This window comes from Ambystoma mexicanum, chromosome 6q (genome assembly GCF_040938575.1).
Source record: "Ambystoma mexicanum isolate Mex_15411 chromosome 6q, UKY_AmexF1_1, whole genome shotgun sequence".
NCBI classification, from domain to species: domain Eukaryota; kingdom Metazoa; phylum Chordata; class Amphibia; order Caudata; family Ambystomatidae; genus Ambystoma; species Ambystoma mexicanum.
The window spans coordinates 76,258,206-76,285,767 of NC_090937.1; the positions used below are offsets into that span (position 1 = coordinate 76,258,206).

The 27,562-nt window shown below is 49.8% G+C and overlaps 1 protein-coding gene across 4 annotated transcripts in view; it reads right to left on the reverse strand.

The window, feature by feature from the left end:
• CENPC (centromere protein C) overlaps positions 1–27,562 on the reverse strand; it is a 1,963,500-nt gene that overhangs the window by 101,698 nt on the left and 1,834,240 nt on the right. For all 4 annotated transcript variants that reach the window (XM_069630493.1, XM_069630492.1, XM_069630490.1 and 1 more), the window contains one exon: positions 19,967–20,057. In XM_069630493.1, the coding sequence (XP_069486594.1) occupies positions 19,967–20,057 (91 nt within the window). The remainder of the gene's footprint in view (positions 1–19,966; positions 20,058–27,562) is intronic.

The following is a 27,562-nucleotide window of genomic DNA, read 5'->3' on the forward strand; positions in this document are numbered from 1 at the left end:
CTTTGTTCAAATTAGAGCCCCTAGGAACTGCTTGACCTGACTGGGGTCTAGGCTGGATTTCTTCTCGTTGATGGAGGATCCCAGACTGAATAAAATATCTATTGTTCTTTGGGTATTTGACAGACAGGTTTCGTAGGAGACCCCGTTATGAGCCAGTCCTCGAGGGAAGGATAAACCGGGATGGATTGCCTGCACAGGTGTGCTGCTGCCACTGCTAGTACCTTTGTAAATACCGTTGGTGCAGGGGCTATGCCGAAGGGTAATACTTTGAATTGATAGTGTTTGTCTTGTATCATAAATCTGAGGTATTTTCTGTGAGCCGGCAACATTGAAATATGAAAGTATGCATCTTTCATGTCCAGTGTTGCCTTGTAATCCCCCTGTGAGAGCAGGGGAATTACTTCCTGCAGAGTAACCATGTGGAACTTTTGTGGCTTTACAAATGTATTCGCTGGGCACAGATCTAATACAGGGCGCATGGTGAGATCCTTTTTGGGTACAAGGAAGTGGAAGTAAACTGAATAAATAACTTTGTTTAACTGCGAAAGAGGCATGACCTCTATGGTTCCCTTTTCCTGTAGTGTTTCGACTACCTGAAGAAGGATACGCAGATGGTCTGGCGTCAGTCGTCTTGCTAGTGGAGGTCTGAACTTTGGGGACTGGCAGAACTCTATACAGTACCCGTGGGCCACGGTCTTCAGTACCCACTGGTCTGTAGTTATCCCCTCCCATGCCTGAAGGAATGATATTAGCCTGCCCCCGACCAGGGAGGCATGCGAGGGTACCTGGATCTTCCGGTCATTTTGAACCTGAGGCCAGGGAGCCTCTGGGGGTAGAGTTCCAGCCCCTTCCTTTCCCACGACACTGACCCCTTTGGGGATACGGGGTGGTGTATCCGCTGGTTCCTTGCGGAGAGGACCAATTATTTCCTGAGGTGTTCTGGTTTTGAGGGAAGCGTTGGCCACGAAAAAGGCATCTGGACCCAGTTCCTCGCCTTGTGTAGGCTTTTGTGTGATTTGGTCTAGCGTCTTAAGGGTGTCGTGCTCCTTCTCGAGAGCTCAGTCTCGAGAGCTTCGTCGACTGCTCTTCCAAATAGGTTGGATTGTTCCAACGGTTTATTAATAAGTGATGCTTGAGTTTCTGGCTTGAACCCAGAGTTTCTTGGCCACGTGTGTTTCTTTAAGAGGGTGCCCTGAGCCAAAGATCGACCCGCTGTCTCAGCGGAATCCAAAGTGTTTTTGAGTATACTTTGGTTTACTTGTCTGCCGTCGCTTACTGTGGACCGAAGACGAGTCTGTAGCGGTTCAGGAACCTCCTACAGGCCTTCCTGTAACATGGTCCATTGAGTATCGGCGTAGCTGGCCAACAAAGTCGTATTGTTAGCAATGCGGGTAGAAAAAGCTGCTGCAGCCGTGACCCTCTTTCCTAGGGCGTATAGTCTTTTACACTCTTTGTCAGCGGGTGCCTCCACGGTTGACAGTGGAACCCCTGCCCTTTTCCTTGTAGTGGTCACCACCATTGAGGTCTGGGGTGGAGTGACCTCTGATGCAAAGGGGATCACAGATAGCTTTTCTATCCTTGGATTAACTGCTCTTGTGAGGGCAGGTGTTGATAACGAAGGAACCAGATGCTTTTTAATTGAGTTTAGAAGAGGCATAGCCTGGCTGGCCGGCGGTTTCTCTTTAAGAATGTCCTCTACAAGGTCAGCCTCAGGAACAGCTTCATCGGTGGCGATCTTGAAATGTTCTGCTGCTTTGCGCAACATGGGGTTAAACATCATTTGATCGTTCACTGGAGAGGGCTGTCTAGTGGGAGTGGTCTGGGCAGAATCTAAACACAGGTCATCAGGATCTGGAGAAGGATTTGGAGACTGCCAAGGCCAAGGGTCCCCCATATCCAGGGTTTCCCACCACCCCTCTGTGGGGTCATGAATATCCTCAGGGTCAATGAAAGGATCATCATCCTGAGTGTCTGCAGGAACCTCCTCCTCAATGAGGTCGTAAGTGTACACATCCTCCTCCTGGGATGGATCAAAGAGTCTTGGAGCCACAGGGTTCCAAAGGTCTTCTTTGCGTGGTCTTTTGGGGGTGCATTGCTCTGAGAGGGTTACAAACCGGTCAAGCCCTCCATACAACTCTCAAATGTTCCCCTTGTCCAAACAGAAGACATAGAGGGGTCTAGAGGTGTAAAGGGCTCTTGTATACGATCCTCTGATGTCAAACGTTGAGATTTTTGTCTCAACACCAAAAAAAAAAAAAAACCTTCGCCCCCTTCCCGGGGGACCGACAGAGGTTGCGTGTCCCTATGCTTCTCCTTACGCTTGGCCGAGGGTTCTGGTATTTCCTTCAGCCAATGCTTGGATTTCGATGAATCCTTGGGCTTCCCGGTGGGCGCCAACAAATCCTTTTACTGGTAACTGGAGGGATAGCCCAACTACGGCAGAACAATGGGCTGGTGATACTTGGTTAACAAAGGGGGTCTGTTCTGACGGGTAACGTTTTTTGGGGGGGCTACTTATTGATTGTACAAGGCCTAGGTAATTTCTATTGTGTCCAAGAAAATACAAAAACACTTTAAATGTGAGAATGTACAAGAAGGAGTTCAGACAAAAATAGATATCAATCTGACAGCTTTTAAATTTATTTTGCTGCTGGATGCATTTAGTAGTCATGCATGAGTAGTATTAATAACAAGGTTTTTGTAGAGAAAACAAACAGAAATGCAAAAAATTCATTCACAAATACTGATTTTGCAGGGAGGTTAATTCACAGTCTTAGTCTTGCCCTCACACGATTGTTATGACAAGATAAATTGCAGAAATGCAAAGATAAAACAAGATAGTGCTTTAAAGAACACTGTGTAACCACCACCTCTAGTGACAAGTGATTAACATTTATTCAATACAAGACAACCAAAACAGAAGCAGTAAATGAGGAAACTCTTGGTTGCCTGTAGCCAGGCTGGAGGGTGGCCTAACATGTGGTCGACGTCTAGATATAGATCAAAAGGATGTTGGGACCAGGAGAAGTATGTAAATGTTGGTCCTTAAGACGTTTCGGCTAAGTGCCTTCATCTTGGGCCTGGAGTAGGTCTCCCTTAGGGGCTGCAATGCTGCATGAATCTGGAGATTGCTTGTGGCACCAGAATAGCGTGAGGTGCAGGATAGAGTAGGCTTCTAAGCGCTAACAGCAGGCTGAGAAAGGCTTGCTAGGTAACTTCTGTGTGGAAAATCACAGGAGAGGCATGGGATGCCGGTAGATTGGCAAATGGCTGCAAGATTTCGGACCCGTATGGAATGGTGGCTGGGTGAAGCCAAAAACGATTTCTAATCTGTAGCTGGAATTCGTGTCCCGAGCTTAATGCAGGCTGGGGAGTGGAGTCGTGTGTGTAACTTGCGACTGGAGCGCCACGTCAACGAATCCTTTTCCTGTCACTTCTGAGCGTCCGCCGAAACAATTCTCGCAATGCTTTCAGTAACGTCCTCCGCAGTAGGGAGACGCATAGCCTGGGCCTGTGGTTGTGTAGTCTTCGGCGAAACTGGGGCCTTTTTCGTTGGCCGACGATGCATCTTGAAGGTTCTTGGAATATTGGCGGTAGCGCCCTTCAATTTAGAGTGCCCGGTCGCTAGGCGCATCTGCGGGGAGGGCTGCCGATCTTGACGTTCGGCGGGCACGGCAGAAACTTCCGGTGTGCCCATTGGCGCTGTGGTCCGCTTAGACTTTGTCAAAAACTGGCCGGAGGTTGTCTGTTTAGTGAGTTGAGAGTGTTTGTCTGTCACAGGGGTGAACAGTCCCCACAGCAGTGCCTGAGCTGTGCCTGACAGGGCTGGGGACAGAAGACGTGGAGCGGGAGCACTCTGCCAAAAGGTCAATGACCTCCGAGTCAGAGGCCTGCTCGTCACTTATGCCCTTGTCGCAATCGGCGGCAGCGGGAGAACTCGACGCCACCTTCGACATCCCGTAGGGGCCCATCGCTTGACACGGCGCTCTTTCAATGTCTTCGGACAGAGGAACATGCAAGCCGCACAACCTTTTTCGTCGTGATCGAGGGGCAAGCAACGGTTACACCATTGATTATCTCTCCAAGGAAATTTGCCCTGGCAAATGGGGCAAAACCTAAAGGGAGTCCTCTCCATAGCTGAGGATAAGGTAAGTGACGAAGACCAGAGAGGAAAGAGGGAAGAAAGGGAACGGCATTCTCATATTTTACAGAAATGGCCACCCTGACCCCATTCTCCCTACTGTGTAGGCCGGTTGGAAGGCCTGGCAACGTGGTCGGCAATGCCGACTGGATCACAGTCCGTCGAAGGTCCGTGGAGGTTTCGGCAGAGATCTGGAACAGCCGTCGATAGGAAGGACGGTCAGGGTGATCTTGAATAATAATATATTATATTCAACCAAAGGTCGATGGAACTATTATCAATGTCTCTGGACGAGGTGCGCATTAGGTGACCCGTATGCTCGGCGGAAAAAAACAATCTGAGGGACTTGGACGCGTGAGGGATTTTGGGTACCCTACGCGTCACATTAGAGATAGTGTTACAGGCACGCCCATGTCGACGTCCCCTTTCGATTCTCGAAAGACAATTTGTAATACTCTGCGGTGACCACTAGATGTTAGACTATATGCACAGCTTGTGATTCTAAGCAGATTAACAAGCATCAGCAAACACGGTTTCTTTTTTATACAAAAAGGAAAAAGGAGACAGAAGGTCCCATAGGACCAAACTGACACACAGCTCTCTATTAGTTTAAAGCAAGTACAAGGTTTAAAGGGAAGGGCGCATCACTTGTGACGCAAACAGTATACAGTGGTAACCCTCACCCTCATTGGCTACCACCTATACCAGTCCCCTATAGTCCCTTGACAGATTGGCCACATTCTAATCTACCAATGCACTCTAACACGTAGTCCCCCTACTCCATCATCTTGGTTCTCCGCTATCTGATTGGCGAGGTACCTGGAATGTTACCCTCCCCATTGGCTTAGTCACGTGGTCTGCACCTGATCGTTAACATGAGCCAGTGGATAACTCCAAGGTCAAATTGTCTCCATAGAATAATGGTACACTTCTCCTGATGCCAGAAATGCGGGTGCCCCCACCATGCTTCCGCAACGCTGAACTAAATTTGTTTGCATCACCTCCTGCTGCTCGTATCACAAATCACAAGGCGTTTCACCCTTGCACTCCCCGTCCCCCTAATCACCTGCCTCTCGCTGGAGCTTCGTCTGGACCTTTTTTCGAGGACAACACGTGGCTCTATTATCATCCTAGGCATATGAATTTCGAATCAATCTTCAGCTTCCACTCCCGATTCAGCTTACATGCTTGTCTTCAGCTTGCGTAGGGCCCTTTTCTATGTGACAAGGACCCTTCTGCATCCTTTGGGGAATGTATGTGCAACATGAATATCCGATTTTCTTGCACACGCCCCCCCTCTATGACCGTCAATAAATCCAAGACGTACCTGTATTGCATGCATCTCACTTTTGATTGAAATTCAGACCCTGTTCTGTATCGTTTGCCAGCTGGATCATTTCCCACCACACAATTTGAAGCCATTTGGCGTTGGCTGCGGCCTGGAAACCTGGCAGTGCCACAGTAGAATTGAGGCAAAGAACACATCCGTTTTGGTATGCAAGCTATAGTTATCTCTATCAAAGGAGCTAATTGGACCTGCAGGTCTATATAGCAAGTAGATAGTTAGGGTACTGCTGCTCTATATATTAGTAGTTTGGCTGTGAGTATTTCTCAAGATCTGAGTGGTGGTGGAGTTAGGAGTCTTACAGCGAGATTAGTTTTAGCTATGATAGCTAAGACGCCTCCTCCGGTATTAGGTCTGTCTACTCTCAGTATCTGATAATTATCAGGGATAGCTAGCATAAGGGCAGGACCTACTGCATCATGAAGCCATGATTCAGTGACTGCTAGGATGTCTATGTTATACGTAGATAATATCCGCAATTTCAATGGCATGTGCCACAAGAGATTGCGCATTGATGAGGGCTCCGGAGATGGTAGTCATGTTAAGTTCTTGGCGATTAGTGGGTCCCAATTTTGATTGATTGGTACTGATACAGGTTTTCACGAAGGAAGGGTGGGCATTGTTAGGCAGAATCCTGTACAGTGCACTTAGGGACCACTACACACAATTAAGACTACAGGCGGCAATAAAAGTTTTACCTTTGGTACAAGCCTGTACTACTATGTTAAAGTGGTAGCAGTAGCGGAGCAGCCAGGCTTATCTCAAGAGTATATGAGCAGTAGCAAATAATACACAAAGGGACCACAATTACTGTGACTCAAGCAAACACTGACTCAAGGTTTCAGGTAAAATGTATAACATCATTTATTTTTAAACCATTTGTTATAAACACAACACTTCTATTAATTCAAAATCACACGTAAAATACACTACAACCAACCAATTCACTTTGGTACACTTGAACTCAAAAACACGTTACCGGGAATACGTATGCGGTCACTTTTTGACAGTAATGACAGTTCGGTCTTACTAAAGAAACGCATATCCGCGGCAAGAAATGTTACCGGGGCAAAAACACACTTAGCACCTGAGTTAACCAGAGAGCGTTGGCGACAAAAATCATAGGCAATACTTTTGTCAAGGCAGATAGAATCAGAGAACACAAGTTGACGGAATTTTAGAGTCAATAGGCCGGAGCCAGTGTCAAGTGGAACCGGGTTCCTGTTGTCGAGGATCACACAGTCGGACAGTTCAAGATTCAACCTTGCCAGGAGTACTTAGATATTGTCAACAGAGGAAGCAAAAGTTATAAGAAGGAGGGAAAACAAGGGCAAGCCTTGGAGGCGAAGAAAAGGGGTTCACCCGAATTCTTAAAGCAGAACGCAGTACCTTATTCAATGTAGAAGCTGGCGCCACGTCACTTGTTCCTGGTAGTATCCTATAGACCCACGGTTCCTGGAGCTTCGGTGCGAAGCAGGACGTCTGGAGGGGTATGCACCACACAAGGCTGAAGCCGGCAGCAGCAACAGTGAATAAAAGGTGCGCTCCTTAAAAACAGGAGAGGCTCTTCAGATGGCTATCGGACCACTACAGCAGTGTGCAGCGATTTCGACCACGAAGAGGATCCTCTGGCTGTGGAAGATGAGCTGGTTATCCCCACCAGGCTCAAGGGAAGAAGACTCCGGACTGGATCTTCTCTGGTCGTCGAAGGGTAGATCGCTCAGGACTGCATCAGGGCTTCACCAGGACGGGATAGTTGCAGCAGCCGACTTCTTCTCCGCTTCTCTTCGGTTCCTTGTAGTTCCAGTGGTGACTCTGACTTCTAGCCCGAGAGACCTGCCTTTATTGCGAAAATCCCCCATTGACACAGCCTGGCTGCCAATCACGCAGCAGGGGGTTTATCCAGCCCGGACAACCACCTCAGCCAATCATGGCAAAGTGCGACTTGGGTTTCCTAGGATACCCTGTGCAGGGGGTGACTACGTCCCTCCTTCACATTCAGCCCACCTAGACACTCAGGCGCTTTGAGGAGGGCTTGTTGGCAGAAGCCTGCCAAAAGACAGTCAACAAAGGAGGCAAACCTGGTTTGCTGCGCAAAGTAAAACACAAGAAGGACTTTAACCAAAAGAAATGGCGAATAAACCCAACTGGAGCCAAAAGAAAAAGTATTTGGTCAAGCGGGTTTAAGTTCGAGGCTAATATAATAGCCTAAAACAATACCACATTTATATAGTATAATCGCGGTAGAAAAGTTAGGGTAGGTACCACTGCCACCAGCCAAGTCTAAATGTTAAAAGAGCGAAACAATGCTCTAGGAGGTACAGATACAAAGGGCTAAGGATTAACCCTTTCCAGTACTCCATGTAAGATGGGGTGTACTGGATCTGTGATTAAATGACTAAGGAAAGTCAATGGCAACTTTACCCTTTTCTGGGGGACAGTAGTCAGCCTCAGAAATGGAGTCAGTGGGAAGTCTAAAAGACAACCCTGTGTCACTGCACTGAAGGTGCTGTGTAACGCACAAAAGAAGGGGGCTACTGAAGTGGTGTACTCCAGAGTCCACAATCACAAAAGCAGATGAAATACACATGGCAAAAGACAGGTAAGAGTGGGAAAAAGAGCCAAACTCTTACCAAGTGAAAAAAAATAACTCCAGAAATCCAGCAAAGCTGCTGGGGGACTCACTTGTTGAGGGAAATTAGCCATATAATGAGAATTCTCCCTAACAGGCGTTGTTCAATGTTTTGGGCAGGTCTGCTAGATCAGGTCTGGACGTTGGTTCCTGAGCAAGGACGGTGGTGTTGTAGTTAGGGTGGGGGTTTAAGTTAATATTACTGTTAGTCTTGGGATCATAGAGATGAGGTAGTCTTGCTCGGAGTCTAGTGTTTCTATTTTGAAGGGGGCATGGTAAGAATTTAATGTGGGACATTATTGTAATAGTGCAGAGTATGACTAGAAGTAGATGGTTCCACTGGGTTGTTCTGGTGTGCATAGTTCAGCTCTGGCTTCTATAGGGATAGTAGTTTGCTGGTCAGTAGAGGCAGTTTATGGGATGAGGCAGGGCAGTAGGTGTAGGCAGCTCGTGGGCTGGGCACAATTTGCACCGGTATAGGTTGAGGATTTTAGACAGCGAGGCTAGTTAAAAGATAGGCTTGTTTGATATTGGCGTGTGCGAGTAAAGTGGGTGAGATATTGGGGTAGGCGAATGGAAGGGGCCTAGGAAAGTTCAACATTAGCCTTGGGTTCACAGCAGTCAGGGTAGGCTAGTTTGGAGTTGGTATGGGTGTCTACAAATAGTGGTCTAGACAGCTGCATACAAGGGTCTGGCACGCGCAAGTATTGGTAGGGCAGGTACAAACAATGGCAAGGGCCTGGGCTGGTCGCAGTCAACAGAATAGGCTAGTGCAACACTTAGCTTTAGGTACTGGCAATCAGGATAGGCTAGTTTAGCCTATGTGGGGCGACTTGCAGACAGAGGGGCCTGGGCACATATAAACAAAGGCATGGGCCTATGCACGTCCTTGTCATTCGAAAGAGGCAAGTTCTATAGTGCATGACAGATACAAACATCAGAATTAGGCAGTATCGATAAAGCATGGCATAACTAAGCAAAGGAATTACCTGATCTAGTTGTAGACAGTGGTAGCGACAAGTTTGATTATAGCAAGTGCTAGTAGAGTATGTTTAACTAATTCAGGCAGCGGAGTGGCTTGTCTGATATTAGACTGAATCGTTATAAACAGCCGTTGAGATTAGGTGAAAGGCAGGGTAGGTTCTGGCCTCAGAGTACTAAATCTTAGATCTGGACGGCGCAGAAAGCCCCAGAGGGTTCCGGGGGTGGGTACTGTAAGAATGTCCATCTCAGAGGAGACATTGAGGCCACTGGCAACCCGCAGGTCCTCTGCCAACCCCAATACAGTGCCACATTCCCCGTAGAAACCCTCTGGAAAATCTCTCACTTCCGTAGAAACCAGTGGTTCAAACCCAAATGGAACCTAGGCACGTTCCTCATAGATGTCGAACATCTTGGACCTGAAGTTGTTCATAAGAAGCAGAGTGTATTCCTGAGGAACCACAGTGTTAACAAGGCTGATCAGTGTAAAAGCCGGAACCAGCACTGCAGCCTTGACGCCTGAAGGCAAGGACTGCCGGCACAGAGGAACCTCAGCCATTTTCTGATCCAGGCCCAAGCCTGTAGGCATGCAGGAGAGGTCCCCATCAGGTACCCTGCTGGTTGGAACAGACGCAATAGGATCCGTCAGAGCCATCACCCAAGTTGACGGCGCTGTCGCCTGAGCCGTAGCCCATGGCAAAAATGTTTAGTATCTTGAGGCAAAACATCTCCCATTCCTCCAGGATGAAGCATTGGGTGGGAAAAGGTACCTGCGCCTGTCAATCCAGAAAATCCTTGGACCGGTGGCTCTTCTTTTTCGATGAAGAACAGGAGTTTCAGAGCAAGGACTCACTCAGGGAGCGGGACTGCTAAGTCTTGTCCTTTTCTGGCCTTGGGACAGACCTGTCTTCGTAGCAGAGCTCTGCGCCTTTCAACCTCGAACAAGAGCCTCGCCTTTTGCATTGTGGACAAACCTGAAGCTCTTCGCTGCCCATTGACGGAGGGCCTTTGGGTGCATGGACTGGCATGACACAATACTGGGGTGGTCCTTGCCCAAGCAATATAGACAAATCTGGTGTGGATCCGTGACCGACCTCTGCCATCCCTAATCTACACACGACTTGAAGCTCGAGGCCTTAATAGGCATGGCGTAGACAAAAATATCAAAGCTCGATGAGCAGGTTTCTTATTAGCAAACAGAGTACGCAAAAAAGAAACTGAGGTCACAGCGCCTCAATATATACGAGCCCCAATGTCATGTCTGGCGCAGGGCGCATAGAGGTGTCGGACAGAGCCAATGTGGAGCCGGATGCACCCATGGCGGTGGAAAAGTTTCCAAAGAACAGCTGTGCTAGGATAGGGATATCATAGACACGGAACCTGTGGGAGGAAGGAATTCATTAGAAATCCCTTCTTTGCAGAGTCCTTAGCTTTCCCTTACCATCACTTTATAAGGGTGTGGATGTCTATTAATTTCTTTTCAGATCTTTCTTTGCAACTTATCTTTTCCTGGTTTCTCACCACTCTGATACAGTGTATCTGGAAATGACATACTTCAAAGTTCAGCCTCTGCACTATGTGAGAGCATATTTCATCCTCCAGATATTGAATTGATAAGGCTTCGGTTGTCAACTCCTACAAGGTGGACTTGGGCACCAGGAGATATGCTTGTACAAATGAATGGAAGATGCAGATTAGTGACTGTGGATCAGAGATGGTGCTCTGTCTGCACTGTAAGGAAACCATGGTATCAACAGTAAGATGACAGACACAAGTGAACATAGTTGAAGGGTGTTTATGGAACTTCAATAGAAAAAAGTTAGAAAAACGCCTACCTAATCATAAATCTAAAGATGGGAGCAGGCTACAACCATCAAATAATAATATTGCAGTCCTATTGGTGTCTTGTCAAAATAAAAGGGCCTATCCTAAAACAAAACTATTGCCAATCCTTACCTCTAATTATAAATAGAGTGGGAAACAGTGTTATGTGAAAGAAAGAAGTGTGCAAGAAATGATAAATCAGGATATTCAGGCCGCTGGCCCCCCTTCCCGCATTTTCAGCACAGTACAAGGAGACGCACTCGAGCTTAGCACATTCTCTGGCTTCGCTAGCACGAAGGTGCAGATCAAACATTAGCATCAGGGCCTTCTGTGCCCAAGTCTCTTTGCCTTTCAAAGTCTCTTCTTGCGGAGGGCCTGATGCGACAAACAAACAATACGTTATTTCCCACTCAGGATTTCACACGCACTCAATTTCTCAGGTGATTCACTATTCACCTCGGATCCCCCTTAGCCGGGCTCAGATCCTCTTTAACACAATGTTTGTAGGGTTTTTATGTATCCAATTTCTCAGGGTTCATTCACGGTTCACCCCAGATCCTCCTCCGCCGAGCTCAGATCCGTTCCAACACAATGTTCAATCAGTCTCCCTCCGCCAGGCTGAGACCAATTTAATTCACTTTAACACAAACTTGCTTTATCCTAAAAGCTTTCCATTGATCTCCCTCGTTCAGGCTCAGACCAACTTTATCTATGTCGTCATCAACTTGCTTGGCAATATAAACATCGAAGATTTTCGATTATGCACAGGATTAAGCTTGACCCGTCGCAGGACCACTTCGATGCACAATGCTTTGTCACTCTTTCACTTTTGCCAACTCTCAGTTGGATACCTTACAGAGACCTCCGAATGAGCACACATGCGGTGCCGGACCACTCTGTCAAAGGTATCATATCTTGTCAAAGGTATCGTATCTTGGTTTCAAAAGATCAAGCATTGGGAGACCGCCAGGGGGCGCGGAGCATGCTGGACGTGTAATACCAGCGCTCCTCCACCACCGCAGGGCCTAGCAATCTGACCTAATCCCCGGCCAGGTGTTTGGAGCGGTACTGGCGAGGGCACGAGCCCCGTGGGAGCAGCCTGGCGAGCTACGTGCTCCCCGAGAGTTAGCACAGTCCGGACCTAAACCGGAGCCCGGTCGCAGTGCGGCGGAGGACTCGCTCTACTGGAGCCCGTGCGACCGAGCTCCCGGGGCGGCACGATCTACTGCGCCCCCAGCCACTGAGACACCAGCCGCGGAACTCGCATCCGCGAGACGCCATCCCCACAGCCGCGGCCCAGCACCGGAGCTTTGGGTGCTCCCCCTGCTGCCCACAGTCTCGAGAGGAGGACTCCGGAGAACGCCCCCCGCTATGTGCAGACGCCACACTGGCCCCGGAGCACGTCCCCTGCTGTGTGCTGCCGCCACACGAACCCAATAGCGGGGGAAGGCCCGGCGCGAGCCCCCACCTCCAAGAGACACTCCAGTGTAGGGCCCCCAGGCAGCCCGGCACGAGCCCCCACCACCAAGAGCCATTACAGGGTGGGCCCTGCAGGCAGCCAGGCGCAAGTCTCCACTACCAAGACCCATTCCAGTGTGGGGCTTCCAGGCAGCCCGGCACGGGCCCCCACCACCAAGAGCCATTACAGCGTGGGGCCTCCAGGCGGCTCCTGGGTGATCCCCACCGGCAGCACACAAGGAGTCACTCGATCTGCCTCCTGCACACTGAGGCCCACGAGGAGTGAAGCCTGTGGAGAAGGAGCCCAGGCCCAGCGAACGGGCCCCGCGGGGAGGCTGGAAGAAGGTGAGGAGTACAGGGGGAGAGCAGTTCCGTGAGGCCCGAATGGGGTTGGTTAACCCTCCCTGCCCCCTCCCTGGTGCCCTCTGGGCTCGAGCCAGAGAAACATACCCCACAAAGTCCATCTGGCCTCACCCCCTGGAGGACGGCGGGCCCCTTTGAGACATTGCAGTGGTAACACGCCCGGCAAAGCAGGCCTCAGCTGCAAATACTGTGTCCCTCGAGAAACCCCGGGTCACCTCCGGCCCCCCCCCCTCCACCTGCAAGCTTACCATTTCGAAGGCAAAGGGAGACCAGGACGAAAAGGGGGAATTTCAAGACCGGGTGAGGAGCTCCTGCATATCACTCCGGGGTGCACCAGGAGGACGGAGCCCTGGAGCAGGCCCAGCCCAGGAGTGCAATTCGCTCTCTCCAACGCTTCCGCCGGTCCCACACTCCCCTCTGCGAATTGCACACGGACACCATGCCTTCCGGTGATGGCCCCCACCGCCCCCCCGCAGCGCTAACGAAGGACGACCTCAAGGATATATTTCAGGAGATTAGGGCAATCCGAACGGACATACAAGCTTCAATAGTCGATCTCAGGGGGAGAGTAGACACTCTGGAAGAAAAAATGGAGGGAATGGAAAACAACCACCTCCAAACAGATTTGCTGGACATGAAGTACGAAGCGAAGGCTAACAGATTTAGAAATCAAAGAAGAGGACATAATCCTGAAGATGGACGATTTAGAAAACAGGGAACACTGAAACAATTTACGCATCACGGGGGTGACCCAGCTGAGAGGCGAGACGGCTGCAGACATCGGAAGGAAAGTCCAAGGCCTCATCAACCAACTCTTTGCACTCGAGGGGGGCAAGGAAGTCCAGCTGGAAAGAGCGCACCGAGGGGGAGGCGGAGCGGCCCAAGGTCCATCGTTGTGCGCTTTCTCCGCTACAGAGAGAAAATGGAAGTCCTTGAGAAGGCAAGAAGGCTGGGGAGAGCTTCTCATTCGAAGGAGATACGATCAGAATTTACCAGGCCCTCTCGGCCCTCACGCTTACCTGCAGAAGAGAGTGTCGTCCACTCACGCAGTGGCTCACCAGCCAGGATATAAGATATAGGTGGTCCTTCCCATTCGCCCTATCATTTGAATGTTCAGGAGTGGACTATAGAGTGACTAGCGGCAAAGCCGCCTCCCAAGTGCTGCAGGTACTCAAGGGTGATCCCTCGGAGGACTGAAACGAGATGAATATACAGGCGACCCCGGACACCAGGAGGGAGCCGGTGGGCCCATGGTCCACAAAGAAGAGGACAAAGGGCAGAAGGAAATTTAAGAAACTAAACACCCCCACAATGTAAGCCGAAGAGGATTAAGTGGACAAAGTTTCGCCACAAGAGAAATCTAGTGTGTGAATCAAGCAAACCCCGGCCGGGGACACTGCGCTCTTCAAGGGAACTGCGGTAGATGGACCCGTATTCACCCTGGTGGCTTGCCCGTTGGCAGGCGTCACGAAGACGAGGGAGAGGGGGCAGGGGTGAGAGAGGGGGTTGGGGTTAGGAATTCTTGGGATCGATACAGTCTCAAAGCCACATGGGAACGGGGCAGCATGCACAGGTCCAGGAAGAAGGGGCACACAAGGCAAGGACCCAATGGCACTCAATGAAAATAGGGGCCGGGTTGAGGCATTGAGGATAGGCTCACTTAATGTAAAGGGCCTGAACTCTCCAGCAAAGCTTTCCCTCCTGGGGAGGGAAATGAAGAATGCTAAATTGGATGTTCTTTTTGTCCAGGAAACCAGAACGGTCACGGGGGCACAGGTGGGCCAATCCTTCTGGGCATCTGCCCTCACGAAGCGGGGTGGAGTCGGAATCATCCCACAGAGAAACCAGAGGCTCACGGAGGTTTCCAGGTGGGGGAGGGAGGACGGCAGAGCCATGGTCGTATCAGGTAACCTCCACAACTCTAGAGTCTCACTGGCAGTCATTTACTGTCCCAATGCGAGCCAGGCTGAATTTCTCAAAGAGGTAATGGGAGAGATAATGGCCAGAACCGAGGTGCTCCTATTACTGGGTGGAGACTTTAACATGTGGGCAAATCGGGAGCTGGACCACAGCGGGGAGGCCATTCCGTTAGGCAGCAGAGGGTGCAGACCCCAGGGGACATTTCGGGAACTGATGTGGGGCTATGGGCTGGTAGACACATGGAGGGAGCTGCACCCGGAAGGGAAGGGATACACCTTCTATTCAGCGGTTCATGGTACCAGAACGAGAATAGACTACCTCTTCATAGGGCACCGGAACATGAGCAGAGTGGAGTCTTGTGACATCCGCCCGGTTAGCTGGTCGGATCATGATATGGTCTGGGCAGACCTCAGCATATCAGGTTTGAAGTCCAGGGAATCCCTATGGAAATGCAATGATTTCTTACTTAGGGATGTGGTTTTTAAGGAGGAGATGGGAAAGGCGATTAATGAATACTTTGAGCTGAATAACACGGGCGAGGTTAACATAGAGACAGTATGGGAGGCGGCAAAGGCAACCTGGAGAGGTAAATTGATTGGATTTGGGGCCTCCAAAAAAAGGACCAGGACCCTCCTCGCCCATAGGTTACGGGCGGAGATAATGGTATTAGAGGGATCGGAAGGGAAGTGCGACGAAGAGAGGGAAAGGGATCTGGGAAATGAAAGAGAGAAGAGACAAGAGCTGAGAGAACTGGAAATGGGCAAAATCATTGCGGGCCTCCAACACCTGCGACAAAGGTATTATGAGAAAGGCGATAAGGCCGATGCTATGCTGGCTGCCAAACTCCGGGGCCAGTGGATGGATAGATGGGTGGCAAGAATTTCAAGCGGGAAAGAGGGGGTGAGAACTGATCCAGAGGGTACAGTGGAGGAATTTGCTTGGTTCTACGAGACTCTTTATGGAAGGGAAGGAGAGGTAGAGGCGGAAGCGCTTGGAGCATACCTTGGAGGAGTAACACTGCCTGTGATCAATCCCTCAGAAGCATTAGCCCTAGACGCCCCAATAACGGGAGAGGAGGTACTAAAGGTGATATCGGGACTCAAGCTGGGTAGAGCCCCCGGGGAAGACGGGTTTACCGCGGGATTTTATAAGACCTTTGGGGGCCTGCTGGCGGGGTTCTTGGCGGACCTATTTACCAATATTATGATGGCGGGGAGGGCACCCCCGTCTTTTGGCAAAGCATTAATAACGGTGACCCCGACGGAGGGCAAAGATCCAGCAGACTGTCGGTCATACAGACCAATCTCCCTCCTGAATGTGGATGCGAAACTGTTCACCACGATCATAGCTACGAGATTGGACAGTCATATGCCGGCACTCATCCACCCCGACCAGGTGGGCTTCATACAGGGGAGACAGGAGGCAGACACCTTCCGTAAAACCCTGCATCTCATGAGGGAAGCAGCTCTGAGGGGGGACATCCTGTCTTGGTGGCTATCGACGCTGAAAAAGCGTTCGACAGGGTTGACTGGGGGTTCTTACATGGAGTCCTTGTCAAATTGGGTTTCGGCGAGGGAATCAGACGAGCCATTAGGGCTCTATATGCAGACCCTTCAGCTAGAGTTACGATTAACGGGCGCCTGTCACGTATATTCAGCCTCCAGAGGGGGACAAGGCAGGGTTGCCCCCTCTCCCACTCCTGTTCGCCATGACCATGGAAATACTGGCGGAGTACCTCAGACGCTCCCCGACGGTCCGCGGTATTGACGTCGGGGGTCAGACCTTTAAACTCGGCCTTTATGCGGACAACATACTGCTCCACCTGAGGGAGCCTACTAGACCAGTCCCAGCCGCCCTGCGGGTCATCGAACGATTTGGCTACTTCTCAGGCTTCAGGGTAAACGTAGGCAAGTCGATGATTTTCCCCTTTGCCCCAGATACAGATAGGAACCTGACGGAGTTGACCCCTCTGGGTCTCCAAATTTGCACCGAAGGGATAAAATACCTGGGGATCAACATCGTTCGGCCCCATGAGGACTTAAGCCAGGCTAATTACCCCCCATTGTTCGATATATTATTCAAAGACATGGAGACATGGGGAAGGGGGCAAATCTCGTGGATGGGAAGAATAAACGCCATAAAGATGAATCTCCTCCCTAGGGTCCTGTATGTTTTTCAGATGCTCCCCTTGGAGGCCCCAGAAGTACTCATTAAAGAAGCCAAAAAGCGCATAACGAAATTCGTATGGCAGGGCCAGAGACCCAGAATAGGATATGAGACCCTCACCCTCCCAAGGATAGAGGGGGGGTCGCCCTCCCAGATTTGTGAACCTACCACAGAGCAGCCCAACTCAGGGCTCTAGTCCCCCACCTCAGAGAGGACCCGAACAAGCAATGGGTTTTCCTTGAAAACTCCCTCCTGAGCCCTGTCACGGTGGGTGAGTGGTTATGGGTCCCAATGAGAAAACTCCCAAGAAAATTCAGGGAACACACGATACTAGTAACAATGTGGAAGGCGCTGGAAGGGAAGGTACACGGAGAGAAGGTGACCATGTGGCCCTCCCCCCTGAGCCACATTTAGTCCACGCCAGTATTGGAATAGATCCAAGGTCACGAACACTATCAGTCCTGGTTTGACGCGGGCCTTTGTAGAGTTGGTTAAGGAGGAGTCCTTTATAAATATCCAGGAGCTCGAAAAGGCACTGGGAATAGGCAGGCTCTCACCGCTCCTCTATCTAAGACTTAGGGGAATCCTAATGAAACCGAAACTAAAACCCCTTTTACAAAGAAAGCTCACCCCAGTCGAGAAAATCTTGGATACCCAGGTAGCAATGAAAGGGCTCATCTCACTCCTCTATTCCGCCCTCTTAGCCCCCCGGGAGGCAACCACCATAAGCCTCAGAAGAAAATGGGAAAGGGACCTGGGCTGTAGAATCAGGGATGGTCTCTGGGGGTGACTCTGCAGTAGGGCATTTAAAACATCGATCTCATGCCAATACAAGACGCATGCCATTAAACTTCTACATAGATGGCAGTACAACCCGATCACGCTTTCAAGGATGTTTCCGGAGGTAATCCTGCTGTGCTGGCATGGATGTGGAGAAAGAGCCAATTACTGGCACATGTTGTGGTCGTGTGGGAAGGTCCAAACTTATTGGTCAGAAGTCCTCAGCTGGCTCAAAGAGGCGGGAGAGGGGGAATTCCCACAGGACCCAATATTGATACTGTTTGGTCTGCAGCAAAAGGATGAACACTGGGATAAATTGCCGGACCTCTCACACTCCCTACTGTTGGCAGCCAGAGCAGCCCGCGCTAGAATGTGGAAGAGGCCTGCCCTCCCCACGAGGAGAGAATGGATGATAATAGCCAAAGACATACTTTATGGAAAGACTCACGGCGGCGTTACACGGATCAAGCGCCCAGATAGAGATAGATTGGCTGCAATTTCAAGAGGTGTTCGGCAAAATAGGGGACCCGCCCTGAGACCCTCGGGTGCCTTTGGCCCGGCCCGAAAACAGGCCTTGACATTGATCGAATGGATCCGGAACTGGGAAAGCCGGTTAACCACTGGCGGATAAAATCCTGTTTGAAGATGCCCGAAGCCACATTGCTTGAATAAGCAGACTGTATCTCCCGAGACATTGGGTTAAGTGGGTGGGGGAAGGGGGGAATAAACACAGGGAATAATGGCTTACAGTTTGACTTGTTGTGGGCGCTTCCCCAAAGTTTGAATTTGAAATGCTTATGCTGTTACCTTTGAAAATCAATAAAAACCTATTGGAAAAAAAAAAGATCAAGCATTCATTAGCAGGGTAGTTTTACTCAGGCTTCCCTCAGTAGGGCATGAGCCGGTCTTGATTTTAACAGTTCACTTTAGACACCTTCCATCACAACTCCCCTTTCTATGGGACTCTCCCTTCACATTTGCCAGAGACTTTCAATAAGGGTACTTTATCTTCGCCGGACCATCCTGTTGCTTCACAACATTTTATACACTGGATTCTTTCTCTGTCGCTGTTTCCTAGAACTACAAGTTTCACAATGCAACAGTCACTTTTTTTTACGATAACTTCTTTAAATGTCACAAACAGGGCACTCTACCATTGTACACGAGAACTCACCACTTGTCTTGACATTCATTCTATTTAGCTTTATCTTAGGTCGAGGCCTCCGGTGCCGGCCTTCATCCTCCCCAAAGCTGGAGGGAACAGGGCAGACTCCAGGTGCCCGTGGCAGGAGAACACACACAGTTTAATGTAGGGGGCGAAGGGGTTTTGAAGCCTTCACTCGCCACCTCCACTTCTTCTGCCTAGCAGACCTTGCTCGGAGCTCCTGCTCTGTTCCACATCCGTCCCTCTACCAGTCAGTCCTGGACTGAAAAGGATCTGGGGTTCTGCTCTCTGCTCTTTGGCTCCCCTTTAACAGTGCTCATTCTGGTCCACGGCTTTCTCCCAGTGCTTGGGCTTTAGGTAGGGATCCTCTGCCAGAATCAGCCTTACAGCCTCCGTCCTGGAGTCCCAAGAGCAACTGACCATTCTTGCTCAGCAGCCTTCCTTTATACACCAGGAGGATGTTAACAGGCTGCAGAAGTTGGGTTAGGGTTGGGTTTGCCTGACTCGATCAGTGGGACAGCCTCCTGTCAAGGTGTGATGGTCTGTTTTCTGTTTCCTTAGGGCTTTTTCCTGGGTAATCCTTATACTCATAGTTCCTCTCGTCTTCGTCTCAGTCCATGGGTATTTCATTAGGGGAATGGGATTATGGGAATTGTGAGTTCTACAATAAAGGGATAAAGATGTTGTGGATTTTTGTCAGGATAAGGGGTTTGAATCTAGGGCTGTTGAAAAGTCGGTTTCGAGGGTAGAGGTAAAACCTGTGTGGGAATTTAGGGATGGTCTTTGTTTTCCCTGATGGTTTCGCCTTTTCCTTACAGAAAGGTACTGGGGTATGATGGGATTCTGTTGACAATATTCCATGAGAACTGAGGGGATGTTGGGAAGGGGTACATCGGACCGGGAGGAATACCATGTCAAACGTGAAAGCCTTGTAACTCATTGATGATTTGTGTGCTCGTTTGGGAACTATGTATTAAAAGAGTTACCTAGCAAACAGAAAAAAATCCAATGCTATGTAAAATACATGGAACATCAACAGCAATTGGGATTAGAGAGTTCCATCAAAATCATTCACCAGGAATCTCCTAATACATTGTACGTGAATTACAATAATGTACATGTTCAGTATTGTTCATATTCATGATTCATTTAATTAGCTTATTAAAGCATAAGTGTAATTGGTAAACCTACCCGGTGGAACAAAGAAATAGTCGCCCGTTTTCAGGTGATATTCTGAACAGTGCAGAGTTGCCATCACTTTACCCGCAATAATGTAGAAAATCTAATAAATGACAATAAAACAATCATATTTCACAGACATAGTCAAGCACACCACTTTCACAGAAAACGTAATCGAGCATTTGTATATTACAGGTAAGGAAGAAGTTACTTACCTGTAACTATTGTTCTCAAGCATGGGTCTGGAATGTATTCACATGCTCATGAATATTCCCCATCGTCAGCCCGGGAATCCTTGTGAAAAGAAAAATAGTTTCACTTACAAACTGTATTTCTCCTCTAAACCAATCACTGCACTTTGGGTCATGCTGCCCCCAGCCAATGACTGCCCTCTCCCTAGGCCCCCCCTCTGGCAGCCATCTTCAGATTTGGTAAGCACGTAAAGTGGCAGTATGACCAAGAAGAGCCGTAGAGGGGTAGGAGGGAGGGTTTGCATGTGAATCCATGCCAGAACCAGGCTGGAGAACAATAGTTACAGGTAAGTAACTTGTTCCTTCTCCAGCATGAGGTCTGGCATGGATTCACATGCTCATGAATAAAGAATACATAGCAGTACAACATTACCCAACCAAGGGAGGTGGCAAGGCTCAACAGAAGCCACTACTCTTACCTCCGGAACAGGCTCACCTTCAAGCGAATAGGATGCATAGAACTGCTTGGCTGACCCTGGACTCCTCTCTGGAATTCCTGTCGACGCAGTAGAATCTCGTGAAGGTGTGCGTGGACCTCCATGTAGCGGCCCTGCAAATGTCCAGCAGGGGCACACCAGACAGGAATGCTGTTGTCGCAGAGATCACTTTGGTGTAATGGGCTCTCAGATAGCCGGGCAGAAGTCGGTTCGCCAACCGACGACAGTGCATGATGCAGCTAGAGAGCCACTTTAAGATGGAAGCCTTGGAGAAGGCCTTCCCATGGTTCACAGGACCAAAGTTCACGAACAGTTGTGACGTCTTCCGAAAACTCTTTGTGCGTGCCACGTAGAACTTCAGGGCACAAGCCCAGCGAATGCAATGCCCTCTCAGCAGGTGTAGAAGGGCTTGGAAAAGAAACTGGTAGAACCAAAGGCTTGTTGAGAGGAAAGTCCAAAAGGAACCATTGGCAAGAAGGTGGTATGAGTCCACAGCATCACCTTTGCAGTGTGGAAGGTCAAGTATGGCTGCTTGCAGAAAAGAGTCCGAATTTCCCCAACGCGTCATTCTGGATCGCCACCAGGAATGCAGTCTTTCATGACAGAAGCTTCAACGGGGCATGATGAATAGGTTTAAATGGAGGCCCCATGAGTTTAGTCAAGACTACATTCAGCCCCCAAGTGGGGTAGGAGTCTTCACAAGTGGAAAAGTCAAGGAATTTCTTGACAAGTCTGTGCAACCACAGGGAAAGCTTGCCGAGGGCCTGTTTGTACCGGGATATGGCCGCCAGATGACCCTTGATGGAGGCGAGAGCCAGTCCAGCTTTAGACAGGGAGAGCAGATACGGGAGGTGCTGCAGAGCCATTATCTGTAGCAACGTAATCTCCTGCACTCTGTACCACATGATGAAGCGCTTCCATTTGTGTCTGTAACAAGATAACATTGAAGGTGCTCTGGCCTTGGCCAGGGTCTTCTTGCACTCCAGCGGCAGGGGATGATGCCCGAACACTAGGGCTGCAGGAGCAAGACCGTGAGGTTCAGTGACGCTGGGTCGTGGTACAGTATTGTTCCGTCTTCTCTGAAGAGAAGGTCAGGAAGTGAAGGCAGCTGGAAGGCCGGGGCAACTGACAGATGGAGAAGGTCCGGATACCAGATCTGGTGTGGCCACGACAGTGCAATGAGGATCATCCTGCAATGGCACCGTCTGAGTGTGCTGATCACATGTAACAGGAGCGGAATTGGAGGGAAAGCGTACAGGAAGAGACCCTCCCAGGGGAATGGGAAAGCATCCCCTAGACTCATCGGCTGAGGATAGCTGCAGGAGAACCTCCGATACTTGGAGTTGGCAGCTGTCGCAGAGAGGTCCATTTGGGAAAAGACCCACCTGCTGAAGAGATGAGACACCTGCGTCAGTTGAAGCTCCCACTCACGAGTCTTTGACAGTGTTCTTGACGCTTGCCAGGTGAAAGGGGACATACCTTGTAGTATGGCCAAGAGCCACAGGGACAGCGCCTCCAGGGAAAGCAGATTTCCAGATGTAGAACCTCCCTGTTTCCGGATGTAGAACCTGGTGTTGGTGGTTTTTTTGGTGAAGATCCGCACCACGTTTCCCCGTAGCTGAGGCTGGAATGACTTGTGGGCCCAGAAGACTGCCCAAAGCTCCAGGACGTTGATGTGTAAATTCTTCCCCTGCCGAAGCCAGAGGCCTCTGGCGTGAGACTGCCCTATGTGAGCCCCCCAACCCTCCAGAGAGGCGCCGGAAGTGACTGTCGACTGGCACGGAGGGATCTGGAAAGGAGCACCTCCAGTCAAATGTGGACAAGCCGACCACCAATAAAGAGCTTGACGGAATGCCTGATTGAGGGCGATTTTGACTGTCCACGTGCCTGTGACCTGCTGAGACCTAGCGTCCAGGAATTCCTGGAGGGGCCACATCAGGAACCTTCAAAACACAACCAGATGGATGCAGGACTACATCATGCCCAACAGGGATTTAATGGACCGACTGTGCGATGGTTGCTGTCGACAGATGCTGAAACTTCCCTAGGATGGCCTTCATTCTCCTCCAAGGGGGCTCGCTTGACACAAGATAAGTGTTGAGCCGGGTGCCCAGGAACAGCAGGTTCTGCGATGGCACCACACAGGACTTTGGATAATTGATGGAAAATTCAAGTGAAGTCAGAAGGTGTATTGTCTCTGCTGTGTGCAGGGTCGCCAGTGTGTGAGAACGGGACTGAACAAGCCAATCGTACAGATAAGGGTAGACGTGTTTCCCCCTGCAGCATAGGTGCGCTTCTACTGGGCCCATGCATTTCGTGAATGCCCATCTTGCAAACATTAGGCCGAAAGGCAGTACCTTGAATTAGTAGTGCCACCCCTGGACGACAAAAAAAACAGGGCATTTTAGTGCTTGCGATGAATGGGGATGTGGGAATAAGCATCCTCCAGGTCGAGAGTTGCCAGAAAATCCCCTTGCTCCAGCTGGTCGAGCACATGCTGCACTTTTGCTGAACTTGTTTGACTTTAGGCACTTGTTTAGTCGGCCTACTGACTTCTTCCTGACCAGAAAGTATCTGGAGTATACTCTAGAGACCCGGAGGCACTGAGGGACCGGTTCGATTTACCTTTTCTCAACATGGCATGAACCTCTTGACGTGTGACAGGAGGAATGTAGAGGCACCTGCCTTGGAACTCTAAAGTGTACCCCCGCAGAAGAATATCCAGCACCCATTTGTCCGTGGTGATCTTTCTCCACTGTTTGACAAAGTTCGATAGTCGGCCTCCCACTGTGGTGCGAAAGTGGGGGTGCTCGTCCACGGCCGATTCAGACCTGCTTGGGTGTCTGTGTCCTAGACTGTGGAGGACATTGGCCTCCATTGCCGTAGGCTTGGGAGCAGCCCCTGCAGGCTTCCTGGGTGGAGTGTTAGGCAGAATTATATGCAGTACCCTTTGGGAACACCACACACAATTAAGACTACAACCGACAGTACATATTCACCTTTGGTACAAGCCTGTACTACACAAAGTGGTAGCGATGGCTGATCAGCCAGACTTATCTCAAGAGTGAGCAGTATCAGATAGTTACACAAAATACAGCAATTACTATGATTCAGGCAAACACTGACCCAAAGTTTTCAAGTAAAAGAATGCACATTTATTTCACTCTTCAGTTGTATAACATTACACTATTATAAGCAGTCTAAAAATCACACTCTTAATACACCACACCACTTCCCTTAAATTCCAGACAAGTTAAGCTCACAAAATGAAGTGGGAGCAAAATGGCACTCCAGCAAATTAAAATGGAGGGAAAGACAAAGTTAATAGAAATTAGATCAAACCAACAGGTAAGTACTTAGGGCAATTGAATGAGAGGAACTACAGAGATTGAATCAGGCAGAAAAGGCTTAGGGCAAAAGTCAATGGGTCAAATGTCTTTTGCTCAAGATCACACAGTTCAGGGAAGTTTGCGGTAAAGTTTGTGGCACGGATTCCGGACGAGGTTGGTTGATAGAAAAGTCATTTCTAAGAGAAGAGAAGGACAAGCCATCGGATTGGAGAAAGATTTCAAACACTTTCACCGTGGTTGAACGAAACAAGCAATCGGATTTGCACAGCACCTTAAAAACGGAGAGGAAGTTGTAGCTGAGGCAGATGTTCCTGGTAGTTCCTGCAGGCTCACTGTTCCTGAAGCGACTGTTGGACTAACAAGAAGTAGGAAGACTGGAGGGTCCTGCACTACCCAGGGGAGAAACCAGCAGCAGAGCAAAGCAACAAATAAAAGGTGCGCTCCATAAAACCCAAGCAGAGTCCGACCTTCCTGGCTATCCAGGCCACTGTAGCTCTGTACAGCGAATTCGACCAGAGGAGGGGCCCTGGCTTGCAGTTTGGCCGAACTGGTTGGTTCCACCAGCTCAAGGGAAGATGTTTCCTGGAGGATCTTCTCTGTCGTCGGATTCGGAAGATTCGGACCTGCAGCAGGGCTTCATCGGGCGGTTCAGTCGTTGTCGGGGTCCTCTTCCATCAGCTTCTCCTTGGTTCTTTCGTTCCAGTGGCAACTCTGCCTTTCCAGTCCCAGAGACTTGCTTTTTATGCAGTTTTCCCCCATTCATACAACCTGGCTGTCAATCCGGCAGCAGGGTGGCTGTCCTGGCAAGGACAGTCCCCTCAGCCAATCAAACAGGAGTGCGACTTGGGTTACCAAGGGAATTCATTGGAGGGGTCCAAAGATCCCTCCCTCACTTCCTGCCTACCTAGACTTTCAGGCGCCTTAAAGAGGACTTCTGAGCAGAAGCCAGCGAAAAGGCGGCGAACAAAGGAATCATCCCCGGTTTGGCGCACAGAGAAAAACACGAGAAAGACTTTAACAAAAAGAAATGGCGAATAAACCCAGCCGGAGCCAAAATAAAATATAATAGCCTCAAACAATACCCTGGTTATATAAGATAATCGCAGTAGAAAAGTTAGGGTAGTTACCACTGCCACCAGCCAAGTCTTGTTGTAAAGGGAGCGAAACAATGCTCCAACAGACACAGACAAAAAGGGACAAGAATAAAATCCTTTCTAATACTCCATGTAAGATGGGGTGTACTGGGTCTTTGGTTTAAAGTGACAAAAATAAAGTTAATCGCAACTTTACCTTTTCTGGGGGGACAGTAGTCAGCCCCAGAAAATTGAGTCAGTGGGAAGTCTCAAAGACAACCCTGTGTCACTGCACTGAAGGTGCTGTGTAACACACATGAAAAATATGAGGGCATGGAGTAGGTGAGGCTCCAGTGCTCAAGATCACACAAAAAGTGAAAATACACACAGCAAAATACATGTAAGAGTTGGAAAAAGGCTCACACTCTTACCAGGTGAAAAAAATAAATCCTAGTAATCCAGCATAGCTGCTGAGGGACTCACCCCTTGGAGGACCTCCACGTGGAATGAAAGGACAACCTCCTTTGCTGCAAGTACCCCAGAGAGTGGGCAGTCTCTGTGTCAGTCTTGATGGCCTGGAGAGTATCTTCTACTGCCTTCCCAAACAGGATGTCTCCATCAAAAGGCATGTCCACAACCTAAGACTGCACGTCAGCGTGCAAATTTGTGGCCTTCAACCAGCCCTGGCGTTGGAGTGCCACACCATTCCCCATCTGACAGAACCCCCGAGCCCGCTATGTCAAGCGTGACTGTAATGGTGTGATCCAAAGCCACCTCTCCTTCCTGGAATAGGGCCATGGCTTCTGCTTTCTTGTCATCAGGGAGGAAATCCAGGATGGCGAGGGCGTTGGCAGCCTTGATGGTAGAAGCTGCAGTGGAAAGTTTGGACACCTCTGAGATGATGGCTTGGAAGGAGCCAATTTCATCTGGTGGTGAAGCCCTGGTGGGCTTGTTAACATTCAATGGTTCCCTGTCAGTCGGAAAACAATCCTCATACTCATCAGTGTGAGCAGTTGTGGTATCAGTTTGAGTGCCAATGTCTGTGCGAGCTGGCTCCTCTTCCACAGTCCAGACGCGACAGGCAGCCTACGGGGCTGTGTTGGCTGACGCCTATGTGGCATGGGGGGGGTTTGTGGTTGGAGGCCCGGGAGGATTTCGGGCTGGACCAGGCACAGGAGCAGCAGGTAGCTGCTGCTGAATCTCTGCCACCGAAATATGTAGGGTGGCCCAGACATATCCGCTTGGTGCAGGGTGGGTTGCAAATGATGCAGCCGGGGCAGGGGCTGGGCTGAAACCCCTTGGATGGTCAAACGGCTGGAATGGCTCATGATATGGTGATCCCTCCTGAGACATGGGCCCCTGGCCCCCTTCATGGTCTGAGGAGAAGTCTTCTGGAAAATTGTCTTCAGAGCTGGTGTACAGGGAGCTGGAGAAGACACCTTGGCTAGCTTTGTCAAGAAATCTGACGGTGGCAGCAATTCCCTCACTCTACCCGAGTCCTGCAAGAAAAATGCGATGATGGGAATCTGCAGAATGGATGTGTCTGACAACGAGGTCATAGTCGGTACCGCTCAAGTAGTCCAGGGAGGTAAAGAGACCCTTGGAGTAGTCTTCGCCGTGAAGATTGAAACTAGTCTCGGACAAACTTTTTGTCAATGAGGAAGAATGAATTTTGTCAATTGGGTCATCGACAGTGCAGTGCTCGTCGACGAAGTGGTCCTAATGGATGGGGTTGTCATCGACAGGGTATGTCTCGCCGACGAAGATGGTAGAGCTGCTGACTGTCCTCCAGAAGGCCTGTTCCTCAAAGACTTGTGCTTAGAAGGGGTCAAGGATGCCCCCGGAGATGGAGGGAACCCACCCGCCGGCAGGCTAACTGTTGGCAGAGCTGGCGATGGAGACCAATCCCTTCCCGAACTAGGTCCCGCAAAGGGGAGCATGGTGTTTCTCCTTCTTTTGGATTTCCTTAGTGCGCTCATGGGACCTGCTGGTCCTGGATGAGGTACATCAGCGCCGGAGGCCGATTCAGAGGCCTTCTCCAGATTAATCCAAGCCACTAACAACCTCCAGTGGTAATCCGTATTGGTCTTTGACAAGAATCTATGGCAGATGTTGCATCCATCTGCGTCATGATCCGGGTGGAGACAACAGATGCACTATAAGTGTTGATACTCGACAAAAATGTTTTTTAAGCCACAGGACTGACAAGCCCTAAAGAGACTCTTCTTCACCACGTCAGACATCATTGAGGAGAAGGTGTAGGCCCAAGCCAGGACCTGCTGAAGTCCTAGAGAAGATCCAACAATGAAAATACAATCTTTGCCGGAAACGGGTCCCTGCTGCCGGCAGTCACTAAGTTTTTAATTGATGAAGAAGGGATGGATGAAAATTTAAGGAAATAGTTTGACAGCAAAAAATACATGAATTTCGAGGAGCGACGCACAAAGACTCCCAACACTAGAAATGTGGGGTAATACATTTGAAGATGGCCACCAGG